This window comes from Oryctolagus cuniculus, chromosome 9 (genome assembly GCF_051225735.1).
Source record: "Oryctolagus cuniculus isolate XC-2025 breed Fujian yellow rabbit chromosome 9, ASM5122573v1, whole genome shotgun sequence".
Taxonomy (NCBI): Eukaryota; Metazoa; Chordata; class Mammalia; order Lagomorpha; family Leporidae; genus Oryctolagus; species Oryctolagus cuniculus.
Genome location: NC_142875.1, coordinates 64,528,023 through 64,553,935, shown reverse-complemented (window position 1 = coordinate 64,553,935; position 25,913 = coordinate 64,528,023). Strand labels below are relative to the sequence as shown.

The following is a 25,913-nucleotide window of genomic DNA, read 5'->3' as shown; positions in this document are numbered from 1 at the left end:
CCTTAATGTTAATGCTAAGATCTCCATCCCAAGTGGGGCTTAAGCCTTTTTCGCTTAACACAAGATGTACATTTAAGCATGTTTCTGAGCTGTGCCTGTGTGGGCTTCTGCCTACCCTACATCTGATGACAAATACTTTCCTTCTTGCAAATCATTTCCTTTAGGATAAGAGACACCCAGTTCCCTCTACTTTGGAAATGACTCCCTGTGGTCTCCTTATTTGCTGCAAGTAACAACTCCTACTTTGTGTGCCAACTACTTATGGTGGAGGTTCTGACTTGGAATCACCAAGAAGTGGAGCCATGATGCCGGCTCTGTGGCATAGTGGGTAAAGCCGCTGCCTGCAGCGCCAGCATCCCATATGGGCACCGGTTCATGCATCAGCTGTTCCACTTCCAACCCAGCTCCTTGCTAATGGCCTGGGAAAGCAGTGGAAGATGGCCCAGGTGCTTGGGTCCCTGCTATCCACGTGGGAGACCTGGAAGAAACCCCTGACCTGGCTTTGGCTTAGCCTAGCCCTGGGCTATTGCAGTCATCTGGTAAGTGAACCAGTGGATGGAAAATCTCTCTCTCTCTCTCTAGCTGCCTCTCTCTCTCTAACTCCTGACTTTCACATACATAAAAAATTTTTTCAAAAAGAAGTGGAGCCACCACCGGAGTGGGTAACATGACCTCCCACCTGGCCTTTGTCAGCAATAAAGGTAATGTGTTGGTCTCCACCTGCCACTCTCTGCTCTCATATCCTAATTGTGAAGAAGACAGGCAGCAGTACTGTGCCCCCTTAAAAACTCTGGCATGCTTTTTTGTTGACTGAAATATCAGTCTAGTTGAAGAGTAAAATAAGCAGAATTTAGAGTCAAAGTGAGGACTTGCGCCCCGTGCAGGTCAGCAGCCTGAGTAGACTGCACCAGTTGTGTCTGTTGGGACTCGGGTTTCACACCCTTCTTCCCCGAGTACGTGCAAGAAGGCAGGCTCACAAGACACATTCAGTCACAGTACATCTGGCTGGCCTTTACCGAGAGGACAGCACCCTGTGACACAGAGCAAGCCTGGCTGTGATTCCAAGGGAGTATGCAATAGTGTTACCCATACGCAGCAGAAGGCAAGTATTGGGGTGACTGATTATTTTACCACAATGGCCTTGGACATAAAGCTGATTCCTTTCATCCTTTCACGGTTTTTTGGCTGCAGCAGATGTCCCTGCTGTGGAGAGGTGAGGGGTCGTGAAGTTAGCGCGTGGCGTCTTCACAGCATACATCCTTCCAGCTGACTCAGGCCTCTGCAGTGCCTCTTTTATTCTGGAGACTTCCATCAGTTCACAGTTGCATAGGTGAGTGTTAGCAGTTGGAGGTCCTTGCTAAGAAGCCAGTTATTAGAGTTGCCAAAGGACAAAACTTGCTCTGAGTATTGTCTTTAGAAATGTTTACTACTCTTTAGGAATTGCTGGTTTAATTGACCCTGTCCAAGTTATGTGCTGTCAGCAACACCGGGTCTTCTCATCACACTATGCCATAATTTGCATGTCTCATCTCATGTCTGTTCAACTTTTCTTCAGGGCAAGGACTCTGGCTTGTTCATGTTGTACATCTAGGAATTAACAGGGAGCATGGTATCTCGCAATTGTTGTGTATATATTTGATTCTTATCAAAAGCTAGTAAAATTTCTTTTGGGAAAGGACCGCCTTTGGGAAAATACTTAACAAGCTCTCTGTTGTAGAGGTGAGAGGACTCAAAGGCAGGCCAGAGAGGTGGTTAAGCTGCTGTGTATGAGAAAACAGGAGGGATTCCTAATCATTTTCTGCTGATGTGGAAGATGGAGAGTGAGGCTGAGGACGCAGAGAGAACAGCCAGCAAGCAGGTCAGCTAGGTCACAGTGGGGGACTGATGACACCTTATAAACAGCGACCCTCAGAGGTGCAGCTGAAGCAGCACTGCTGTGAAATGATACACTCTCCCTCTTCCTATGTGTCACCAGCAACTGTGGCTAAAGCTGGGTGGAAATCTGGGGGAGGTTTGGGGTTTCCTCCCGAGGAGACCCCAGGCATCTGTGTTACAGGAACAATGCTTGTGACTGATGGCTGGCAGAGTATTCTGTCCGTTACACATCATAAAGTAAATTTATCTTTGGATCAATCCAGATCTCAGAGAGCTCTAAGGCAGGGCCCCTTTTTTCTGCTTACTAGAATTATTTTTGTTGAATTGAATTTGAAGGAAGTTATAAGAAAAAAGCCATAGAACCTCAGAGTCAGCCCTTAAGGCATTTGGATCCGGCTAAAAAGCCCATGAGAGTTTCTCAGGCATGGAAAGCCAAGACACTGTGGCAAAAAAAAGGACCTAAGTGAAAGATCTCTGTGAGAGAGATTCCAGCAGAAATAACGGGCCATCAAAGAAAGAGGTACCTTCCTCTTAAGGGAGGAGAGAACTTCCACTTTGATTATGGCCTTGTCTAAATAAGGTCGGAGTTTGTGAACTGAAGAGGCTTCCATAGCCTTGGCAGCTCATGACAAGAGCCTCGGGTGATTACTGATGTCATAAATAAGAGTGTCAACTGTTGGCTCAACAATGGGAGTCACTGCGCACTTACTCCCCATGTAGGATCTCTGTCCTTAATGTGTTGTACTATGCGAATTAACAGGTGAAACTAGTACTCAAACAGTACTTTATACTTTGTGTATCTGTGTGGGTACAAACTGTTGAAATCTTTACTTAGTATATACCAAGTTGATCTTCTGTATATAAAGATAATTGAAAATAAATATTGATGAAGAATGGGATGGAAGAGGCAGTGGGAGATGGGATGGTTGCGGGTGGGAGGGAGGTTATGGGGAGAAAAGCCACTGTAATCCGAAAGTTGTACTTTCGAAATTTATACTTATTAAATAAAAGTTTAAACAAAAAAAAACCATAGGAAACACATTACTAAATTTACAGTGAGGCTTTTGTTGAGACTCATTACGTGATGAGGCTCCATAGGAGAAATACTTTGTATTATTAAAAACTTAAAAGCTGGGGCCTGCGCTGTGGCTTATCGTGTTAATCCCATATGGGTAACAATTTGAGTCCTAGCTGCTCCACTTCTGATCCAGCTCCCTGCTAATGCACCTGAGAAAGCAGCTGAAGATGGCCCAAGTAAATGGGCCCCTGCACCCAAGCTCCTGGCTCATACCTTCGGATGGGCCCATCTCTGTCTGTTGCAGCCATCTGGGGAGTGAACCAGTGGATGGAAGCTCTCTCTGTCTCTCCCTCTCTTTCAAATAACATTTTTAAAAAAGTTTTCTCACAATAAAATTATTTTTTATTTAAAAACGATGAATATTTTAACTAGTTTTATTTCTACATTTGCTTTGGTTGCTCAAAAGCTCCCAACAAAATTAGGAACCCATCTCTGATGACTGAGCAGAGCCAGGACACCCAGTTTGATACCATCCTTACTCCTGGATACATCTAATTTTCTTATTTGCATTTTTCATTTGTACCAACAATCTCATTACTGTTTGAAGGAGGTTGGATTACATACAATGCTAAGTGGTGCTACCAATAATTATTCAACAAGGCAAAGCATAATGAAAAGAAATTAATATGCTCTCTGAATTATGCTGTCTCTAATTGCCACCCCAGTGTGCTCTGTACTTGGAAGAGTGGAAAGTAGGAGATAAGCTATCTTTCTCCTGCAGTGTGTTGGTGAGCACTTACCCAGCCCTTCTTCATTCTCCCTAAAGATGCACTTGCTGCCATTTTTAGCAAACAGAATTTATGTGTCAATATTTTGGATCAAAATTGTGCTAGCTCACCTGCACGCAGACACACACACACTCTGCTTATTCTGTGATCCAGAAACCCTTTACTTCTCACCCACACAATTTAGATCTGGAAGTCTCTTAGCTCTTCTCAGGTATGAATGTTTATTTCTTTAGTGCATTTTCCTTATAAGTTACCTGTATATAATATAAACACTTCCCCACAACTTATCTGCATTATGATGTTTGGTATCTGTGAGAAAAAGAGTATTTCAAAAATTAAATGTGAAAACACTACTGGGTAAACAACCAAGTACTGCAATTAGTGCCATGTTTCCCTTGATCCACCCCCTGTCCCCACAGCTGCCTCCTAGAGTCACCACTGTTATCAGCTGTATGGATAGCCTTCTAGCCTCGTGGGTATGCTTTTACAAACACACACGTGTATCTATGGCAATGTAATGGTTTTAATTATGTGTGTCTGTGTGCTAAGTAAATGGAAGCCGCTGTGCGTGTTGTGCTATTCTGCATCTTGCATTTTTCAACCTAACAAAGTGTTTTAGAGCCCATTTCCTGCTCCAAGGGAAGAGCTCTGTAGTAGGTTAACTTACTCCACCAGGAGCTTCTGGCCACTGGCTGCTGCTCTTCCACCTTTACTTTTCAATCAATAGCACTGCACAAACACACACACACACAAAAAAAATCCTTAAGTTGCAGGTCATAAAGAAATTTTGAAAATCTGATTGTAGAAACATGATTACGTCATGGAGTTGCTATGCTAAAATTCAGTAATGAACCATATTACTACTATTATTAGACTTGGTCTGAAGATCCTTTATTCAATAACGACTCACTGGTTGCTTCCTAGGCACTGTTCCAGGCTCCGAGGATACATCTGTGAGCAAAAAAGACCATCTCTACCTCATGGCGCTTACATTGTCTTGAGGAGAAACCGACAATAAAGTCAAAAGAATCATAAGTGGGTCAGTAAGTACTACAAAGACAAATTATGGAGGACAGGCAGTGTGGCCTCATGGGTTAAGCTATCACTTGGGACCTGGCCTCCCATCCTGAAGTGCTGGTTCAGATCCAGCTTCCTGCTAATACACATCTTGGGAGTCAGCAGGTGGTGGCTCAAGGATTCCTCGGGCCCACAGGAGACCCACACGAATTCCTGACACTGGCTTCAGCCTGGCCCAGCCCCAGCTGCTGTCAGCAGTGCTCTCTCTTTTTTACTCTCTCAGACTTGGAAGCAGATGAAAATGAATAATCATTTTTAAACAAAGAAAAATTAAGAAGAAAACAGATTTCCAAGAAACCAAGGACTACAGTTTTATTTATTTTTTTTAAAGATTTATTTTACTTCAAAGGCAGAGTGATAGAGAGGAAGAGGGAGAGAGAAAGAGAAAGAAAATCTTCCAATCGTTTGTTGACTCCCCCAAATGACTGCAACAGCCAGGACTAGGCCAGACCAAAGCCAGGAGCCTGGAGCTCCATCTGGGTCTCCACGTAGGTAGCAGCAGGCCCCTAGCACTTAGGCAAACTTCCACTGCTTTCCTAGGTACAGCGTACGTAGCAGAGCAGCCAGGACTCAAACAAGGGCTCAGATATGGGATGCTGGCATCACAGGCAGTGGCTTAACCTACTGTGCTGGTCACCCCAGGGACTGCAATTTTAAACATTGTGGGCAGGAGTGATCCATGGAGAAAAGGCAACATTGGCGCCAACTTGATACCTTCTGTTTCTACAGATATTAAGTAGCTTCATTTTCAGAGGGATAGAGGGACTTTCAGCAATTTTCTACTCACCACACAGTCCTCCCACTGCTAGCTCACCTTTCAAAACTTGATTATTGTGGGGGCCAGCGCTGTGGCGCAGTGGGTTAATGCCCTGGCCTGGGGTGCCAACATCCCATATGGGCGCCGGTTCGAGACCCGGCTGCTCCACTTCCAATCCAGCTCTCTGCTATGGCCTGGGAAGGCAGTGGAGGATGGCCCAACTTCTTGGGCCCCCGCACCCATGTGGGAGACCCAGAGGAGGCTCCTGGCTCCTGGCTCCTGGCTTCGGATCAGCGCAGCTCCGGCCGTTGTGACCAACTGGGGAGTGAACCATTGGATGGAGGACCTCTCTCTATCCCTCTCTCTCTCTCTGTGTAACTCTGACTTTCAAATAAATCTTTAAAAAAAAGAAAAGAAAAACTTGACTGTTGGGACCTACAGTTAGCCGAGGCTGAGCAGTCAAGACAGTGGGTCAGACACTCATGTCCCACATCAGAGTCCCTGGGTTTGACTGATACCTGCCTCCAGCTCCAGACTCCAGTATCCTGCTTATGCAGACCTGTGAAGGCATGGTGGTAACTGAAGCATCTGGGTCCCTCCCATCCAGGTAGGAGACCTGGGCTGCATTTCCAGCTCCAGGTTTTGGCCATTGTAGGCACTGTGGAATGAATCAGGGGATGGGAGTTCTTTCCCTTTGTCTTTCAAATAAGTAATTTTTAAATTATTATTGGGGTCAGTGTTGTGGCACAGTGGGTTAAGCCCATTTTCAATGCCAGCATTCTATATCTGAGTGCCAGTCTGAGTCCTGGCTGCTCCACTTCCAATCTAGCTCCCTGCTAAAGCACCTGAGAAAGCAGTGGATGATGGTCCAAGGGCTTGGGCCCCTTGTCACCCATAGAGGAGACCAAATGAAGTACCAGGCTCCAGCTTTGGCCTGTCCCAGCCTTGGCCATTGCAGTCATATCAGGAGTGAACCAGATCTCTCTTTCAGATAAATAAATAAATCCTTTTAAAAAGATTATTGGGTTGGCTCCTGTTCTGGTTGCTGAGGTACTTTCAGCAGTTATCAAAGTTCCCTATCTCAGAGAGTTCATATTATAGAGCTGTGCTGTGCAGCACAGTCACCAGCGATTGGTATTTAAACTAAAAGTAAACATTCAGGCCCACAGTCAGTCACCTCAGCCACAGCTTAAGTGCTTAATAAGCACACGTGGCCAGTGGTTACTATATTGGACAGAGCAGATATAGAACACTTCCATCATGCAGAAAACTTTTTAGGGCAGCTCTCTTCCACAGGAAGGAATCCTGCCGTGTAACCTGACTAAAGCAATGATTTGGTGACAGGCTATAAAAAGTCTGGGACCAAAAAGAGCAGTGAAAATTCAGTAACATTTGTCAAAGTGAAGGGGTCCAGACCACACACCAGGAACAGTCCAGCTTGGCTGTTTCACCCGAATCACCAGCACATGTTTAATAGATCCCAACCCCTCTGAGTTCTTTATCAACGAAACCACATTTTGACTAACCTACTTTCTATACTGCAGCTAACCAACTAGAATTTATCACAAGTTAATGGTATTCTGGTTTATAAATCCATCTCTTAAAAGTTTAGTAAACAGAAATCAGTCTCTCTGAATCTGACCCCCAGTGAGCAAAGTGATCAGCCCCACACTAAGAACCAGATTCTGTACTGTAGTTACAGAAAGGACTCCCAGCTGCCTACATTCTCACTAACAAAACTCTGACTTCATGGTGGCAATGAGCCAGGGAGAATGAGCTAGAAGAGGACAGTTTGCTGCTTGTTTTGTAACTAAGTGCCCGAATGTAACAGTTCGGGGGGGACTCCTAGGAGAGCTCCTCACAAGGGAGACCACAGCTGGAATGCAGCATGTTTCTTTATATGACAGAATAAACCCCTGTGTGTTTAAGCCGTTGTCATCAATTCCTAAGTGATGAAATGGTGAGCCCTATTAAGGTGTCTTTCTCATGTGAAGACTTGTGTGAAGAAGCCAGAAGACATTTTCTGTCTCAGTACCTTTAGGTCAAGATACCAAGTCATCTTTAGTGGGAACATTTAGGATAATTTTATATGTCGTTAGAAATTGCTGCTTAAATCACCATAAGGAATAATGCTATCAAAAATTTTTAATGATCAGGGCGGGTGTTGTGGCAGCTACCACCTGCAACACTGGCATCCCATATGGGCCTGGTTGGTGTCCTGGCTGCTCCACTTCCAATCCAGCTCCCTGCTAATGTGCCTGGGAAAGCAGCGGAGGACGGCCCAAGTGCTTGGGCCCCTGCCACCCATGGGAGAGACCTGAAAGAAGCTCTTGACTCTTGGCTTCAGCTTGGCCTCGCCCCACCTGTTGTGGCTACTGGGAAGTGAACCAGTGGATGGAAGATGTCTCTTCTAACTCTTTCAAATAAAATAAATATTAAAAAAAAAAAAAACAGAAAAAGTTTTAATGATTCCAAAATAACAGCTACTCAACTTGGACAAAGGTAAAAATCCTTGACATTCCTCTGTGGCTTGCAATTAGTGACGGAGCCCCTGTATCCCCCATCTAGCTGCATTCCTGGTGTTAAACAGATATTTTCAAGTTATGGCACAGATTTTGTAGGCTACAGGATGAGTTTTAAGGAATTTCAGTTTTCCTTAATTTTTTATGTCTAGTCACTGAGTTGCCATGGGCCATCAACTATGAACCTGAGATAGATCTCAGTAGGACACAAGCTGAATTCTTTCAGCGATCCACTATTAGTGTTGTGATGAAATAGAATTGTCTTTAACACAACAAATATCAACTAAACCCCAAAATACTTCCAAGCAACAGAGTGTTAATAGTTTCAGAAATATCTTCAGGAGTAATAAAATTTACAAAGAATTATGCATTAAATTCCACCAATATTGACAATTACCTATTGAGGATGCTGGAAATCTCCTTGTCATTTGATTCATAAAATTTTTAATTAAAAAAATGCCATTTCTACCTGGTTTCAGGAAGGCTGACCTTCTCAAGGTCACAGGACTAGCAACGGGAAAAGCCAAGATTTCAACATAAGGTGGCTTGACTCTGACCTCTATTCTTTTTCACAGTGGCTACTGTTTTTGTAAAATTTGGGGAAAAAATTCTTTTTTCTTTGGTTACAAAACTGGAGAGGTGTTAAAAGAGTAACAAACTTTTGAGGATATGGCATGAGTTTTTCTGAATTATCTGAAAATGTTAGAGCTCAGGAAAAGAATTAAACTGTAATCTGCCTGGGATAATAATCTCACAATCTAGAAACATGAGGTCTGAGACCCTTCCTCTCTCATTTGGCACAAGGTATCTGTTGTTTTCAGATCCCTTTCACTGGGGTACTGAGGAGTCCAGGTTCTTGTCTCCAATTCGCGATGTAAATATTAGCAGAGGAGTATGGTTTATTAGCAAAGTGAAAATACACACTCAAGAAGGGCAGCATGCTCTAGGGTGAGACTCCCACGACCCACAAGGTTTGGGGGCATCCATCTACACGACACGGAGGCAAAGGGTGTGGTGCTTTGAGTGGAGTTTTGCAGCAAAGGGCAAGGATTTCCAGGAATCTAGTGACTGCCTAATTTGAACGTTGGAGAGCCTCAAAAGTGTCACAGTGTCAGGTACATGATGAGAGTGGGAAGGTCACCCATGGTAATTTTATTAGAATGACACTATAATAATATGATACTATACTAAATGATACTACAGTATTGCTGAATGAAGTCAGCAGCACGTTAGAGATTTCTACTGGCAGCAGGTGGGTGAGAGATCTGCTACAGCAGTGATTTTAGGTTGCAGGCCATAGGGATTTTAGAGACAAACCTAGGGAAGGATGTGCTGATATTTCCTGCTATTTTTCTGACCCCCATCTCCTTACCTGTAACACTTTTACCCATTTTGCTTTCTCCCAATTGCCCAGTGTCCTCCAGGTGTCCAGGGAGGCCCCAGAACCCATGTTCCAGGGGGTCCCATTTCTTGGCTCTTCACCATTTTGACTTCCTCATCAAGGCAATCACTCTCCTGCATCCTGCTATTTCACAAGAGTTGTTCTTACTCTGCTGAATGCTTTATTGTGGGATTTATAAAAAATTAAGTAAATCCCTAATTCTTTTGACTTACTAGAATGACGAATTTTACCAATAGCACTAGCTCTAACTTGTTCACGATTGGAACCTCCGTGCTAATTTCAGTGTTAGGGACACAGTTAAATACAAAATACGAGGGTACTTCTCATGGAAAATGGAATTTTTTAATTAAATTTATTTTGGTGCAAAAAAACTTATGTTTTTCATAATACAGAGTTTCATTAACTCTTTGAAGACCCTCTCATATATATATATGTGGATTTCAAAACTTTCTGCACTAAAATAAACAACTTTTATTCTATTGTTCCATGAGCTTTTTAAAAAGTAGAATCATTTTAACGTTTTTTACTGCTTAATAAAAAGTTCTCTTGATGACAGTAGGTATGTAAGGCTGGTAGTGTTCAGAAACATCACTGTTATGATGGTTTCCCCATTTAGCTTGTAGTTTTCAATAATGATTAGAAATTACTTAAATGAAAACTGCTTAAGACCGAATTCATGCAACCATCATTTTCAGGACTGCTGGTGACTTGGGCATATACCTCCTTGTGTCACAAGGCCCAAGTCACTGACATTCACCTCAAAGATGGTTATACTCCAAGTTGTATATAATGGACATGATGGATTCTGCTTTACACTAAGTATTGCCAGACAGCAGGTGGCTTTCAATTCCAGAAACAGAAGTCCATGGGTTTAATGAATCTTTCAGATTCAGGTGGTTTTCTTATACAGCCATCTTCAACAAAGCAGACTTTGGTAACCATCCCTTCTTTTTTCTTTTTCCTATTTGAATAACTTTTAATACTTCTGTTTCTCCTTGGGCAAGAACTTTAGGCAGAGGGACTTCCCATTTCCCCACTTTCTGGTTATGATTTTGTTTAATCTTTTTTTTTCATTTTCAATTATCTTTATATACAGAAGATCAATTTAGTATATATTAAGTAAAGATTTCATCAGTTTGCACCCACACAGAAACACAAAGTGTAAAATACTGTTTCAGTACTAGTTATAGCATTACTTCACATTGGACAACACATTAAGGACAGATCCCACATGAGAAGTAAGTACACAGTGACTCCTGTTGTTGACTTAACAATTTGACACTCTATGTTTATGGCGTCAGTAATCTCCCTAGGCTCTAGTCATGAGTTGCTAAGGCTATGGAAGCCTTTTGAGTTTGACGACTTTGATCTTATTCCGACAGGGTCATAGTCAAAGTGGAAGTTCTCTCCTCCCTTCAGAGAAAGGTACCTCCTTCTTTGATGGCCCCGTTCTTTCCACTGGGATCTCACTTGCGGAGATCTTTCATTTAGGTCGTCTTCTTTTTTTTTCAGAGTGTCTTGGCTTTCCATGCCTAAAATACTCTCATGGGCTCCTCAGCCATATCCAAATGCCTTAAGGGGTGATTATGAGGCCAGAGTGCTATTTAGGACATCTGCCATTCTATGAGTCTGCTGTGTATCCTGCTTCCCATGTTGGATCGTTCTCTCCCTTTTTGATTCTATCAGTTAGTATTAGCACACTAGTCTTGTGTGATCCCTTTGACTCTTAGACCTATCAGTGTGATCAATTGTGAACTGAAATTGATCACTTGGAATAGTGAGATGGCATTGGTACATGCCACCTTGATGGGATTGTATTGGAATCCCCTGGCACGTTTCTAACTCCACCATCTGGGGCAAGTCCGATTAAGCATGTCCCAAATTATACATCTCCTCCCTCTCTTATTCCCACTCTTATATTTAACAGGGATCACTTTTCAGTTAAAATTTAAACACCTAAGAATAATTGTGTGTTATAATTGTGTGATTTTGTTTAATCTTAACTCACACTGTTCCTCTCTGTCCAACAGATAGGCAGGGACTGCTGCCATGAGAGTCTTTTCATCATTCCTTTGGTGTTTCTCTGTTCATGTATCTAATAGTCTTTTTTTTCTATTAATGGTTTTTATTCTTTTTTTAAAGGTTTATTTATTTATTTGAAAGGCAGAGTTACAGAGAGGGGAAGTAACAAAGAGAGCTCTTCCATCCACCCGTTCACTCCCTAGATGGCCACAACAGCCAGAGCTGGGCTGGTCTGAAACCAGGAGCCAGGAACTTCTTCCAGGTCTTCCATGTAGGTGCAGGGGCCCAAGCACTTGGGCCATCTTCCAGGCTCATTACCAGGGAGCTGGATCGGAAGTGGAGCAGCTGGGACTTGAACCGGTGCACACATGGGATGCAGGCGCTGCAGGCAGAGGTTTAACCTCCTACACCAGTGTCAGCCCTCCCTGCCCCACCCCCCATAGTCATTTTCATCTGTGTCTTCTCAGCTAGGCACTGCTTACGTAGAGTTTAGCCTTTAGATCAATCATCTTTTTTTGCTTTCTTTGAACGTTCATGAGCCGCTCGACTTTTCTTTCTCATAGTAATCCAAACGATACCTATAGCATTTACGGTGTAATTCAATATATTCATTTTGTGGCACGGTGACTGTCTTAAGGCCGCTGGATGTGGCCTCCTGGAAACCAAGAACTTCCCAACTTTTGGGTCTCAGAAAACCATGAGAAGACCCGCGCAGCCCGCGACAGGAAAATTCCCACAAACTTAAAGATTTGTTCCTGGCCTACATCTATGCCTTCAAAAGAAAAGATGCTCCTAGAAAGGGCTAAGTCCCTAATAATTGACTTTCCAGCCCTTCAAAGGCTAGCTGGGTTTGGGGGACACTCGCTATTTTGGTTTGTTTAACCCCCTAGCACCAGGGATAAAATTTCAACGTCATACTAAAGGGACAACATACCCTTTTCTTGCAAACAAAGGCCACACTTCAATACCAAGTGCAAAACAAAAGGGAAGAGCTCTTTGGCGGTCTGCCACAAACACGACACCCTAAGCTTTCTAATTCCGGACCAAACTGAAACAGACGGGAGAGCCGGGCAACCTTCCGCGCCACCTGCTTCCCTCGCGAGGTCCCTTCTCCCACACTGGGCGCCCGCCGCGATTATTCCCCGGGGAGCCGGGCGGGCCGTCCTGGGTCCCCCACCCGGACAAAGGCGCCCGAGAACCCCAGACGGGACCGCTGTGGGGCAAAGCCGGGAAGTTCTCGGAGAGCACGGGAGTTAGACAAGCACCCAGACGGCGCTGGGGTCGCCTCCAGGGGTCAGAGCCCCTCCTTCCGTAAACGCAGGTCCCTCCCTCTGTTGACATGTTCGCTCCCAGAAAAGGGAGGGAACTTGGGTGGGGCGGAAGCTTGACGAGAGTTCACGTAAGCTGCCCCCAGGCCGCCCCGCAGGGCAGGGTAGGGAGGCGCAGAGCCCTCACTTCTCCCACTCTCCCTAGCCGAGGGCGGAAGACCGCTCCTCGAGCCCCCGCCAACCCGCCCCTCCCCATCCCGCACACTCCCGCGTCCCAGCCCTCGCGTACCCGCCGAACACAGACGGCATCGCGGCTCCCAGCCAAGTACCCGGATGTCCGCGTTTCTCCGCCCCGACCAGGCCTAGCCGTGGCCCCGCCCCCGCGCCGCTCTGCGTGCCACGTCACTGCTTGCGGCGCTTCCGGGAGCGCAGCGGACGATGACGTAGAAGGACGTGCCCTCTATATGAGGTTGGGGAGCGGCTGAGTCGGCCTTTTCCGCCCGCTCCCCCCTACCCCCGAGGGCCGCTCCGGCTGCACCGCGCTCGCTCTGAGCTCCGGGCTCCTGCCAAGCTAGCGCCGCCGCTGTCGTCTCCTACCAGCCGCCATCATGATTATCTACCGGGACCTCATCAGCCGTGAGTTTTGACTGCACTACCCCCTTGTGCCGCACACGGCTTGGGTGCGGGTGGGGGCGGACGCCGCCGCGGGCCCAGGCGACGCCGGCGGCTTTTCCCGAAGCGAGGAGGGTCGGTGCCTGGGACACGCGCCCGGGGAGGGGCGGGGGCCGCGTGCGGCAGCCGGCGCGGGAAATGGCGCCGGGCGCGGTGTGACGGGCGCGTCTCTGTCCCCGCGCAGACGATGAGATGTTCTCCGACATCTACAAGATCCGGGAGATCGCGGGCGGACTGTGCCTGGAGGTGGAGGGGAAGGTGAGTCGCTCGGGCCGCCGCGCGGGGGAGGCGAGGCCGGGCGGGCTCGGGTTTCCGCCGCACCCCCTCCCGAGGTTGTGCAATCCTCCCCGCCGCCTCCTGGCGGAGGAGACGCTCTTTCCGGGCTTGGGTTTTTCTAGAAAAGTGGAGGCGGAGCTGAGCCTGTAAATAGGTCCGCTGCCTCGGCGCCCATCCTCCTCCCTGGCCGTCCGGGACAGGTCTCTGCTTTGGCAGTGCCAAGCCCTCGGACTTTGGCCTTTCCTGCTTCTCAACGCGTGAGTCCACAACTGGACACCTCTTCCCTTTGCTTGTAAAGGACTCCGTTTTCGTTGTAGTCAACAGACCCATGAGTGCTTGCTGAGTTGGATAGCAAGGGTCATGGGTGACTTCTCTCCCAGTGCGCGCGTGGTTTTCCCTGAGATCTAGGAACGTTTGTTGAGATGGGTGGTGGAGTTAGGAAGTGTTTCCGCCCTTCCCAGCTTAACTGCTTTTTCTTAATGCAGATGGTCAGTAGGACAGAGGGTAACATTGATGATTCGCTCATCGGTGGGAATGCCTCCGCCGAAGGCCCGGAGGGCGAAGGTACCGAAAGCACAGTGATCACTGGTGTTGATATTGTCATGAACCATCACCTGCAGGAAACCAGCTTCACAAAAGAAGCCTACAAGAAGTACATCAAAGATTACATGAAATCGTAAGTGGTCCCAGCAACACACAGCTCATGTGTAGACTCTTAAAAGGATTTAGGGATGGGCTGGCTTGAGCTCCTTTAACAGTAGACAGACTTGGTGAAAGACCCTAGTGGGGGCTTTGCTTTTTGCTACCTTCTGAGCAATGTGAGCATACTGGAGCTTGCAGTCCGGGTTTAACTTAAGAAAGGAGTAGTGCTTTGGAACTAGTAAGCGTGAAATTCAGAATTGTAAATATTCACGGAAGACCCTGTCTATAGCCTAGTGATAACTGAATCTTCCCATGTTACTTTGCTCTTTTCTTTTGTTATGGTCTGAATTTACTTTTTTTCTAAAAAATAACACGTAAATAAAATGTTGTTCCAGAATCAAAGGCAAACTTGAAGAACAGAGACCAGAGAGAGTAAAACCTTTTATGACAGGGGCTGCAGAACAAATCAAGCACATCCTTGCTAATTTCAAAAACTACCAGGTAAACATCTTGAAATATTGGGATCGAATAATTTATGGTTTTAACTGCAAGAACAAAAAATGACTTCATTGATCTTCTGTAACAGCGAAGTTGTGGCTTTGAGCTGGTTAAATTTAGCTTCACAGGATCAGGGAGCAGCAGTCCATCTGTGCTTTGTCTTCAGATCCCATCTACTGATTGAAAAGCCTACCACCACCCACCTTGCTTTGTTTTCCCAGATTACATTTCTCTTGGATTGCTTCCTAACCTCTTAAGTCTTCCAACTTTTCTCTTTACAGTTCCATTGTGTTGGTACTTTTTTTTTTCTTTTTAAGACTTAAGTGACTTCCCTCTACTTTCATTAAAAAAAAAAACACACAGCTGGGCTCTTAATTTTCCAGCTGTCATACATCTATTGGCTGTGAGATAGTTTCCCTATGTGATAATACTTTGTTGTCAGTATTGTGTTCCCTGTGTTTGATTATGTCAATTGGCTTGTAGGTTTTGGAATTGTGCATGTTGGGCTGAGAAAGTAGATTTCCAGAAATGCTAAAGTGTTTTTGATTGCTCTGAACTCTTACTGTGGTCAGCATTTGTGCTTTAGTCAAGTGAACAGATGTTTGTGATTAATGAGCATTTCTAGGCATCAGCTTCTGGTTGCAAAAATTTGATTTTGTAGTATTCTGAATCATCCTTTGTTGCGTTGTAGTTTATTGGATAGGATACATGTTTGTATGCAGTGGTCTAATTCTGGGTTCTTGTTTGTTTCTCAAGTTCTATATTGGTGAAAACATGAATCCAGATGGCATGGTTGCTCTGCTGGACTACCGTGAGGATGGTGTGACCCCGTTTATGATTTTCTTTAAGGATGGTTTAGAGATGGAAAAATGTGTAAGTATGAGGAAGTGGGTTGGAATTAAATGATATAAAAATGGAGTTACTTTGGGTGTGAGCCTCACTGTCTAATGCCACAGAGATGGTTGCCATAGATTCTACAGTTTTCCCTTTAAAATGTGATCCATTTTCTTCTGGGGTGGGCTCTAAAAAAGATGATGTTCACATGTAAAAGATAACAGTATTTAAAAGGGCTTAGAATCTTGATTCTCTAGGAAGTTTAGTGTATGAGGCATTCCGCAATTTAACAGCTGGTGAGCAGAGAAGCCTCTACGTTGATCTTCCCATAGATAATGGCCTCATTCTCATTCTATGCTCACCCTTTGCCATGCCTGGGTGAGTCTCAAAAGTCTTTCACCTTGGTAGCTAATCATTGAAAACTTTTAGGAGATTGTTAGCTTTTAGTAAATACAGTTGGAGCTGACTGTTGAACTGATAGGCAAATTGCATTAGTAAACACAGGGCACTGTTTAAAGCTGTACAGAAACAAAAGCATTCTTTGTCCTGGATTTCAGAGACTTAAAGCTGTGTTGAACAAGATTAGGGCAAGATGACTTGCCAAAGGGAAGGTTATTCAGATAGTAACCGGAGTTTTGTTGGTAGAACGCGGTGTGAGTGGGACTTGGGAACTTCTCTGGAAAATGTTACCTCTGCTTTGGTGAGGATGTTCTGCATCCACTGATAGACCTTGAACAGTCTGCTGTTGTTCTTTTGGTTTGCACTAGGATGCCAAAGAAAAATCCCTGCGCTTTCTGTCTGTCTTTGTGGCAGCCCAGATTGAATTGGGGAATACATTTGTGGCCTAGAAATGTTGCTTGGAGAGTGTTGATGTAATCTTTTTTTTTTTTTTCTTCAGTAACAAAGTTGGCAATTTGGATCTATCACTGCTCATCGTAACTGGCTGCTGCTTGTCATCCACACAACACCAGGATTTACAGGAAGTGGGACTGATGTTATCTTGAGCTCCTCACTTATTTTGACCATGATTTACTTCAAGTGGAGGCATTGTTTTTAAGGCAAAAAACATTGTCATGTAGGTTGTCTAAAAATAAAATGCATTTAAATTCATTTGAGAGAATGCCTATTAGTTTAATGTACATTTAAGCTAAATCCATCCTGTAGTGTGTTCCTGGAGAAGCTAAAGCCTGGTTTGTAGACAACTACTAGAAAGCATAAGACTGTCTTCAGATAACTTCTACAGTGAAAACTGCTGGGACTGGAATATAAACTGAGAATCCAAAGTTAAATTCTGAATTACAGTAAAGGGAAAAACCATGCTCATAGCAGTGCCAACATTTGAAGTGGAGCCTTAACACATTTCATCACCTACAACGGAAGTAGCTAACTCTGGAAGAGATTACCAAAAGAATAAAGAGAGACTGATTGAGTTGAAAGCAAAGTATTGTCTGAGCTTATTTGACAATGAACCAAGTATCATGGAGTGAATGTCAGAACTCCCTGGAAACTAGGGACAGGTTGGCACACTGGCCTGTCCTGCACCTGCTTTGTGCCAATGAGAAAGACCCCTTAGAGGAGTTGGAATTGGAATTCATATCCTGTTGTGGAGCACTGGCGTGCTTGTTGAGCAGGTGACAAGGTGCTCTATACCTTGCAAGAGCAGGACTGAGTGGCAGTTGGGCCTGTAAGTTCTAAGATAACCATGTGGCCTGTCATGCAGTTTTGCCAGCCCTTGCTTTAAGAAGGTAGTTGGAATGTGGGCCTGCTGGTAGATCCAGAGGAAATGGCCTAATCATGCTCTGTCAGAAAATGCCAGCATGGGAATACAAAGGTGCATGCTTGGCCTGCAGCAGCAACTACTGCTGAGGTCTCCACTCCAAATGGACTAAAGTGTCCTTGGGCCTCCTGGTTGTGTCTGTAAAGAGCTCATAGAGGGATGCAGGTGGAAAACAGGAGAATTTAAACCTATTCCTGGCCGGCGCCCCGGCTCACTAGGCTAATCCTCCGCCTTGCGGTGCTGGCACACCGGGTTCTAGTCCTGGTTAGGGCACTGGATTCTGTCCCGGTTGCCCCTCTTCCAGGCCAGCTCTCTGCTGTGGCCCGGGAGTGCAGTGGAGGATGGCCCAAGTGCTTGGGTCCTGCACCCCATGGGAGACCAGGAGAAGTACCTGGCTCCTGCCATCGGATCAGCATGGTGCGCCCGCCACAGCAGCCATTGGAGGGTGAACCAATGGCAAAGGAAGACCTTTCTCTCTGTCTCTTGCTGTCCACTCTGCCTGTCAAAAAAAAAATTTTTTTTTAAACCTATTCCTTACCACTCCTGCTTGCAATTACACCTTCAGAAGCTTAAAGGCAAACCAGTAACTTTATTGTGGCCAGTGAATCTGGTGATGTGCTAGTCAGGGGTTCTGAATAGTGACCTCTGTGGTTCTGAGCCTGAGGAAGACACTAACTTGGTTAATCTTGACTGAGAGAAGTGAACCCAGATACTGGAAACCAGTCAAGTAGTTTCAAGCATTCTGATGTCTGACATTAAAATCAAGAAAGTGCCTTTCTGATGTGAAAAGTAGCAGGAAGGGAATTCTCGGGTAGTGGTCAGTGCTATGAACATGACCTGACTGGGTTTTGTTGTAAACTGAAAGCCAATTGAAAAGGTAGGAGTAGAGCAAGGCTTCGTGGGGAGATGACTCTGGCTCTGCCCCAACCTGTTTACAAAACAGTTTCAGCAGTTGTTAAAAATGATTTTATTTGCTGTAGTCTTCCCCAGAATCCAGGTCCAATCATAGTACATAGCGTTTTCATGTCTAATCCACAAGTGACCAAGTCTCCCTATTTATTTCATAGTAAAACTGAATAAGTAGTTGTCTTTTTGTAAAAGCTTCCATCTGCTGGTTCACTCCCCAAGTGGCCACCACATCAAGGGCTGGGCCATGCTGAAGCCAGGAGCCAAGAGCCTCATGTCTAACGTGGATGCATGAACCCAAGCACTTAGGCCATCCTCAGCTGCTTTCCCAGGTAGTTTAGCAGGAAATTGGATGCCAGTGCTGCTCCAGGTAGCTTTTTTTTTTTTTTTTTTTTTTTTTTTTTTTTTTTTTTTAACCATTTTATTTGAAAGGCAGCACTTCTGCCTACTGGTTCACTTCCCCAAGTGCCTACAATAGTTGGAGCTGGGCCAGGCTGAAGCCAAGAGCAGGTTCTGCCACATGGCTGGCAGGGATCCAAGTAATGAGCCATCACCTGCTGCCTAACAGGATGTGGTTCAGCTGAAAGCTGGAGTTGGTGGTGCAGGCAGGACTCTAATAAGGGCTGCTGGTGTTCAAAAGCCGTGTCTTAACTGCTGAGCCGAACACCATTCCCAGGTAGCTTTGGGTCTTCGTTATTGTGAGATTTGGGGCAAGAATAACAAGTACCTTTCAAGAGAACTTTCTAGCCGGCGCCGTGGCTCAATAGGCTAATCCTCCACCTTGCGGCGCCGGCACACCGGGTTCTAGTCCCGGTTGGGGCGCCGGATTCTGTCCCGGTTGCCCCTCTTCCAGGCCAGCTCTCTGCTATGGCCAGGGAGTGCAGTGGAGGATGGCCCAGGTGCTTGGGCCCTGCACCCCATGGGAGACCAGGAAAAGCACCTGGCTCCTGGCTCCTGCCAGGATCAGTGCGGTGCGCCGGCTGCAGCGGCGGCCATTGGAGGGTGAACCAACGGCAAAGGAAGACCTTTCTCTCTCTGTCTCTCTCTCTCACTGTCCACTCTGCCTGTCAAAAAAAAAAAAGAGAACTTTCTAATGTGATAATACAAACTTGAAGTGTGGAATTAAGTGATGTGTGTTATGTTGGGCAGGTCGGGGGGTGGGCAGGCCAGGCCAGACCAAGAGAAGAGCAAATGCAGACTGGAACTGGAGTGTATGTGATACATTCTGGGAATGAGGGGGCTGCTGTGCTAACTCCAGGGCAAAAAGAGTTGAGGTGGAGAAATGAGTCCACAGGGAAAGAAGATCATGCAGGAAATTGATACAATCAGACTTAAATTTTCAGGGATCACTGGATGGCAGGGAGAAAGCACAAAATGATTAAGCACATAATGAGATTTGTTTAGGTGAGAGATTAAAAGTGGCTGGCTGAAGGTGGTATTAGTGGAGGTGCTTGGAACGGAGATAGAGGCAACAGGATGTGCTAATGGGTGAAAGAACGGGTTTAAGTGCAATGCCAAGTGTTTTGGCCTAAGTGGAAGAAAGGAATCAACATTGAGTTGGAAAGACTGATGGTGGGAAATCAATAGTTCGGTTCTGGTGTTTAAATCTGAGATGCTGATTGTCTGTTCAAGTGTACTGGGTAGGTGGCTGGATTTTGAGCCTGGAACAGAACAAAGTCTAACCAGAGAACTCAATAAAGATCATGGAAAGATCTCAATACATGTTATTGAAAAACCATAAAACTGGGTGAGATCACTTAGAGAATGTACAGGCTCAGAGCCCACCAACACCGAGGTGAATTGATACGAGGAATCTGCAAAGATAATTAAGGACTTGGAGGGTAAGTGAGAAAAATGTCTTCGGAAAGGAAGCAGCCAGCAGTTTTGCCTGTTACTGGTCAAGTAAGATGAGCACTGAGAGTGGCAAACGAAAGTGGGATCTAGAGGGGCAGTGTTGTGTAGAAGGTAAACCCACCACCTGCAATGCCAGCATCCCATATGGGTGCCAGTTCCAGTCCTGGCTACACCACCTCTCTGATCCAGCTCCCTGCTATGGCCTGGGAAAAGCAGCAGAAGATGGCCCAAGCGCTTGGGTCCCTGCTACCCGTGTGGGAGACTTGAAGCTCCAGGCTTCGGTGTGCCCTAGACCTGGCTATTGTGGCCATCTGGAGAGTGAAGCAGCTGACTTTCAAATAAATAAATCTTTAAAAGGGGCGGGGGGGGGGGGGTCAGCTCCAGAGAACAGCATCTTCACAGGCAGCATGTCACTCCTGAAATATCATAAACAAGTTGATGGTTCTTGTTAGTACATGTGTATCTGCTTAGCAATAGGTATGGGAATGACTCATCCTTGAATCACTGGGAATTTTTCTTAAAACCTAGTGAAATCACTAGATTCCAAACAGCAGGGTTAGCCAATTACTAACTATAAACTGGCAAGGGTGACAAATGCAGTCAAGTTGCAAGAACAACAACAATATACCTCAAGCAACTTGAGAAAAAAAAAAAACACTCATAACAGCATCCTTTGAAGGTACACGTATGTGCCCACATGTAGAGTGACGTGGGTTGGCAGTCTGAATATTTAGTAAAGTGGAATAAAATGGGGCAGGGGATGGGGAGGCACTGGCATTTGGCCTAGCAGTAACAGACACCTGTGTCGCATGTCAGCGTGTCTAGTTTTTTGTTGTTGGGTGTGTGTGTGTGTTTTTTTTTGTTTGTTTTTTGTTTTTTGTTTTTAAGATTTACTTATTTATTTGAAAGGCAGAGTTACAGAGGTAGAGGCAGAGAGAGAGAGAGGTCTTCCATCCGATGGTTCACTCACCAGTTGGCCACAATGACCAGAGCTGCACCAATCCGAAGCCAGGAGCCAGGAGCTTCCTCCAGGTCTCCCACACAGGTGCAGGGGCCCAAGGACTTGGGCCATCTTCACTGCTTTCCCAGGCCATAGCAGAGAGCTGGATCGGAACTGGAGCAGCCGGGACTTGAACCAGCTGCCCATTTGGGATGCCGGCACTGCAGGCAGTAGCTTCACCTGCTATGCCAGAGCACCACCCCTAGTCTGTCGGGGTTTAATGCCTGGCTCTGGCTCCTGACTCCAGCTTCCTGCCGGTATGTACTCTGAGAGGCAGTAAGTGGGTTCCTGCCACCCACATGGGAGGCTGCATTGAGTTCCTGGCTCCTGGCTCAAACCCCTCCCAGACATTGTGGGTAATTGGGAGGTGAACCAGCAGCCAAGGCTCTGTCTCTCTATACCTCTCAAATAAATAAAAAAAAATATGTCAATAAAACCAGGAGAGACGGACTTGAGTTAATGGAGATCACATTTCAGCAATCAGTCATTTGTAGTCAGTAGATCACAATGACACAACCCTTAATACTAAAGAAAGGACAGCTCTGGTGGGCCATGGACCTGTCCTCCCAAAAGAGCTCCAGTTCTGTGGGCAATTGGCATGTGTGTCCAGAGATTTTGCCCATAAGAACTGAGGATATAACTCCATAATTTTGGAAACATTTAAATTTCCATTATTCCAACCAGAGTTGACTGCCTACAGTGTTTAACACAAGTGAAGAGAAAGCTTAGCACCTTCCACTGTGTGCAAATTAGATGCTGTGATAGCCCTCGCAATAAGCTAGGTTCTTTGCAGTCTGCAGGTAAGTTAGGAGTCTTAATAATGTTTACAGTTTTATCTCACGTGGTTTGACCAGGTCCATCCCTTGGTCAACACAGTAGGGACACAACAGACCCTTGCACGTGTCAGCAGCCCAAAGCTGAGCTGAGCTGAGCTTCTGTAGGGGCATGCTTTTAACTACTGGAACATTCCAGACTATTTTTTTGAGGGCCTGTAATTTGTGGATTTCTGTATTATACATGGTTTTGTATAATTGAGGCAGGAGATCGGCATTTAAGATTCCTGCATATGCAGGGCCATGGGAACCTCTGCCATGGATGTGGTATTAGCTGGAATCAATACAAAGTGATGAGAAAAATGCCAGCTATGAGCTCCTGGAGAGATTCTAAAGTAACTTGTTCAATGGCGTTTTCCTCAATTACTGACTTTCTCCTCGGTCACCCTTCACTCCTCCCTCCACTTATATATGTGCTGTGCTCTTGCCTGGACTAGGGGAGAGCAGGGAGCAGGGCCAGTGAAGGGCGGGAGGCAGTGCTTTTGCATATGTTCGTCACCCACATCAGGCAGAGAAATGGATATGGAGACATCGGATGATGCCCTGTAGATGTCCTCTGACTGGGAGGACATGAGACCACAAGTTAGCCAAGAGTCAGGGACGATTGTTTTTCAGTTGTTTATTTGAAAGAGAAACAGAGTGAGACAGGGAGACAGATTTTCCAAATGTCCACAACATCCAGGGCTGGGACAGGCTGAAGCCAAGAGCCTGGAACTCAGTCTGGATCTCCTACGTGAGTGGCAGGAATCCAAACACTTGAGTCACCACCCGCTGCCTCCCAGGTGCACATTAGCAGGAAGCTGGAGTCAGAAGTGGCGCTGGGACTCAAACCCAGGCCTTCCTTTAGGGAATGTGGTGTCCCAAGCACAGTCTTTGCTGCGCGAACGCCAGCCCCAGGTATAGGGCTTTTCATAACAGCACGGCGAAGCTGCTAGACAACATCCAGCCTCGGTTCCTAACATCCATTTAGGTGATAGAAATGTGCTCATGTACTTGGTGGTTCCACTCGTGATAAGGGACAGATAAGGCCTGACTGATCATCACATGCAGCTTGCACATGACCCCCAGCACAGGGCTATACAGTGCTTTTGCCCAGGGTATAATCCACTGTTCCCTAACTGGCTGGCAGAAGTTGAGCAAATCATAAAGTTGGGATTCTCTGCACGTATATTCAAAATACAGCCGTTCCCTTTCTCCTGAGTACATTAACTTGGGAGTTGTCCTAAAAACTACCAATGGTGGCCGAAGTGTGCAGTAGCAAGTTAAGCTGCAGCCTGCGATGCTGGCTTCCCATATGGCACCAGTTCAAGTCCCAGCTACTCCACTTCCCATCCAGTTCTTCTCTAATGCACCTGAGAAAGCAGCAGAAGGTGGCTCAAATACTTGGGCTCCTGTACCCATGGGGGAGAACCGGAAAAAGCTCCTGGCTCCTGGTTTTGGCCTGGCCCAGCCCTGGTCATTGTGGCCATTTGGGGAATGAACCAGTGAGTGCAAGATTTTCTTTCTCTCTCTATCTCTCTCGCTCGCTCTGTGTGTGTGTGTGTGTGTGTGTGTGTGTATGTTTCTTCCTCTCTGTAACTCTGCTTTTCAAATAAATAAAATAAATATTTTAAAAAAGATGGGGCCAGCACTGTGGCATAGTGGGTAAAGCCACCTGCAGTGTTGGCATCCTATATGGGCACCAATTAGAGTCCTGGCTGCTCCACTTCTGATCCAGCTCTCTGCTATGGTCTGGGAAAGCAGTAGAAGATGGCCCAAGTCTTTGGCCCCTGCACCAGCATGTGAGACCTAGAAGAAGCTCTTTGCTCCTGGCTTTGGATTGGCGTAGCTCTGACTGTTGCGACCATCTGGGGAGTGAACCAGTGGATGGGAAGACCTCTCTGTCTCTCCCTCTCTGTAACTCTGCCCTTCAAATAAATAAATAAATCTTTAAAAAAAGAAAAAAAGAAAAAGAATTACCAATGTATCATGGGAAGTCCAATATGCAAACTAACGTTCCACCTGGTAGGAAAAACTGTCTAATTACAGAGGAAATTTACTGCACATGAAATTAAAATTAAAGGAGAAAATGAATACCTTTTTTGAACACCTCACTGAGGTGGAATAATTTATATCAACAGATGGCAAGTGTAAAATTGGAAGCTAAGAAAACTCATAGCTTGGTGTGCTGCATTATATAACCTTTTCTCCATCCTGTTCCTAGCCTTCCGTGCTTCCCAAACACCCCACCCCACCCCGTTGCATTAACTTGAGGGGAGTCCACAGTGAGGGTTCTGTCAGGTGTCAGTCCCTTTGGTGACTGCCATAATATGAGCACGACAGTCACACCAACTGCTGCATCTATTAAAAGTAAAAGTGACTAAGCTTCTGCAACTTGCTTAAGTAATGTGCAACCTGTTCTCTGCTCCACAGAAAAGGGAGGAGGAGGACCGCGTGTGAGTTTGAGAGCAGAAATGTTTGGGGAGGAAATGATTTCTTTCATCACCTACCATCGCCCATTGCTACGTTCATGGCTGAGACCCCTAACAGAAGACTAGCAGGGGAAAACATACATTTTTTATAAGTTTCACTCAACATGGGAGCCTTCGGAAATGTAGACTCAAAGAAACAGGCCAAGTTGTGCATTTTTATACTTAGGTTTCTTTCTTTCTTTCTTTCTTTCCTTCTTTCCTTCTTTCTCTCTTTCTCTCTTTCTTTCTTTCTTTCTTTCTTTCTTTCTTTCTTTCTTTCTTTCTTTCTTTCTTTCTTTCTTTCTTTCTTTCTTTCTTTCTTTCTTTCTTTCTTTCTTTCTTTCTTTCAGTTACAGACAGTGAGAGAGAGAGACAGAGAGAAAGGTCTTCCTTACATTGGTTCACCCCTCAAATGGCCACCACGACCAGCGCTGTGCCGATCCGAAGTCAGGAGCCAGGTACTTATCCTGGTGTCCCATGCGGGTGCAGGGCCCAAGCACTTGGGCCATCCTCCACTGCCTTCCCGGGCCACAGCAGAGAGCTGGACTGGAAGAGGAGCAACCGGGACAGAATCCGGTGCCCATATGGCATGCTGGTGCCACAGGTGGAGGATTAACCTAGTGAGCCGTGGCGCCGGCCCCCAGGTAAAGTTGTGCATTTTTATGCTTAGGTTTAATGAAGAATGGATGGTTATGCAGAGGTATCCTGGGACTAAGAGGGAAGGCTCTGGTGATAACAAACTGGGGAAGGCCTGCCTGGATTCTCCTCTGTGTCCCTGGAACTTCAGAGATGAGGCTACGTCTTCCCTCTGGGCCTAGCGAGGGCACCTCATAAAAGAGGGCCTATGGCTTCTTCAGGAAATGAGAGTGGCTTTCCTGCTTCTGCTGTTTTCCCAAATGCCAAGGTGCTGTTTTGGGGGTGGCTTGTCCGGTACTCTGTCATTAGCATCCCAAGAGCAACATGGAGGCTCATTTTTTTCTAAGGCATTCACTAAATGGGGTGAGTTGTGCCAAACTTCCCCCATAAATACCTTATGATTATCTTGTTGAATATTCTCTTTGAGCACCTCAGCCTGCCTCTATCTCAAGCCTTTCCCTCTCCTTCCCTCAGCCAACCTCCTGGTCATGTTTGCATGGTCTGATTATTCTATGCACCAGGGGCCAGCTCTGTGGTGCAGCAGGTTAAAGCCCTGGCCTGAAGCACCGGCATTCCATATGGGCACCGGTTCTAGTCCTGGATGCTCCTCTTCCGATCCAGCTCTCTGCTATGGCTTGAGAAAGCAGTAAATGATGGCCCAAGTCCTTGGGCCCCTGCACTCATGTGGGAGACCTGGAAGAAGCTCCTGGTTCCTGGCTTCGGATCAGCTCAGCTCTGGCCGTTGCAGTCATCTGGGGAGTGAACCAGCAGATGGAAGACCTCTGTCTCTATCTCTCTTCTCTCTG

At 45.9% G+C, this 25,913-nt stretch overlaps 1 protein-coding gene, 2 long non-coding RNA genes and 1 other non-coding gene across 17 annotated transcripts in view; 3 read left to right on the top strand and 1 right to left on the bottom strand.

Annotated features, from left to right (window-relative positions):
• The window catches only part of LOC149124583 (uncharacterized), a 59,961-nt gene extending 46,780 nt beyond the window's left edge, over nucleotides 1–13,181 (bottom strand). For 2 of the 13 annotated variants that reach the window (XR_016213257.1, XR_016213249.1), the window contains exon 1: nucleotides 13,019–13,147. This is a non-coding gene — a long non-coding RNA (uncharacterized LOC149124583). Of the gene's footprint in view, nucleotides 1–1,131; nucleotides 1,588–11,543; nucleotides 12,117–13,018 lie in introns of those variants that run through there. The other 11 variants (XR_016213251.1, XR_016213255.1, XR_016213259.1 and 8 more) reach the window with 9 other exon arrangements.
• Nucleotides 864–7,974, top strand: LOC149124584 (uncharacterized). The gene is made up of 4 exons (XR_016213260.1): nucleotides 864–1,102; nucleotides 1,195–1,330; nucleotides 4,606–4,720; nucleotides 7,672–7,974. It is a non-coding gene; the product is annotated as an uncharacterized LOC149124584 (long non-coding RNA).
• A 36-nt stretch (nucleotides 13,182–13,217) lies between the features above and the next one.
• On the top strand, nucleotides 13,218–16,766 carry TPT1 (tumor protein, translationally-controlled 1). 2 transcript variants are annotated; one of them, XM_070048797.2, is made up of 6 exons: nucleotides 13,218–13,365; nucleotides 13,586–13,659; nucleotides 14,163–14,353; nucleotides 14,715–14,820; nucleotides 15,574–15,690; nucleotides 16,550–16,766. In XM_070048797.2, the coding sequence occupies exons 1-6, from the start codon at nucleotides 13,338–13,340 to the stop codon at nucleotides 16,550–16,552; spliced, it is 519 nt and encodes a 172-aa protein (XP_069904898.1). In that variant the 5' UTR covers nucleotides 13,218–13,337; the 3' UTR covers nucleotides 16,553–16,766. The 2 variants fall into 2 exon arrangements, with proteins under 2 accessions (XP_069904898.1, XP_089160244.1); XM_089304118.1 differs by lacking the exons at nucleotides 13,218–13,365; nucleotides 13,586–13,659 and adding an exon at nucleotides 13,714–13,934.
• LOC127492214 (small nucleolar RNA SNORA31) lies at nucleotides 16,363–16,490 on the top strand. Its single transcript, XR_007921374.2, has one exon. It is a non-coding gene; the product is annotated as a small nucleolar RNA SNORA31 (small nucleolar RNA).
• Nucleotides 16,767–25,913: the final 9,147 nt, after the last annotated feature.